Source organism: Aptenodytes forsteri, unplaced genomic scaffold, assembly GCF_000699145.1.
Source record: "Aptenodytes forsteri isolate BGI_AS27 unplaced genomic scaffold, ASM69914v1 Scaffold418, whole genome shotgun sequence".
Taxonomy (NCBI): Eukaryota; Metazoa; Chordata; class Aves; order Sphenisciformes; family Spheniscidae; genus Aptenodytes; species Aptenodytes forsteri.
The window spans coordinates 1,169,100-1,169,635 of NW_008795245.1; the positions used below are offsets into that span (position 1 = coordinate 1,169,100).

Below are 536 nucleotides of genomic sequence, written 5' to 3' on the forward strand. Positions count from 1 at the left end.
GCAAAATTGATGACTACACTTTCATTGTGGCGGGGCCATTGTGCCCCGGTTGCTTATGAAGTCTAATCCAATCATAAATTGCAGCCCCGGACCAATGGAGAAGCCCGGAGCTCGCCCTGAATGAAGCTCAAGTGGAGAACTTTGTTGAACCCCATTGTTGGGGCTGTCACTTTTGAAAGAGCCTCAGCGGGGCTGACCACTATAAAACCCATCGTCCAGGAGGAAGGGGCAGAGAGAACCCCGCCAGGCTTGCTAGCTGGATCTTTACTAAACGAGGTTTGCAAAGCAGAAAACAAAAGCAAACAAACAAACAAACAAACGAGCGGCCCCAGCCCTGCTCCGCGGACGGCCCCTGCGATGATGTTCCCCAGCCTCATCGCTCCGCCGGCCGTCTACCCCAGCCTCCTGCGGCCGACTCCCACCCTCACCTTGCCTCAGTCGCTGCAGTCAGCTTTTTCCAGCCATTCCAGCTTCCTGGTGGAAGATTTGATCCGGATCAGCAGGCCTACCAGTTACCTGCCCAGGACCGCCCCCCC

At 56.2% G+C, this 536-nt stretch overlaps 1 protein-coding gene across 1 annotated transcript in view; it reads left to right on the forward strand.

The window, feature by feature from the left end:
- Nucleotides 1-357: 357 nt before the first annotated feature.
- DBX1 (developing brain homeobox 1) overlaps nucleotides 358-536 on the forward strand; it is a 4,614-nt gene continuing 4,435 nt past the window's right edge. Inside the window, 1 exon segment of the mRNA XM_019471924.1 lies at nucleotides 358-533. Coding sequence (XP_019327469.1) covers nucleotides 358-533 — 176 coding nt within the window.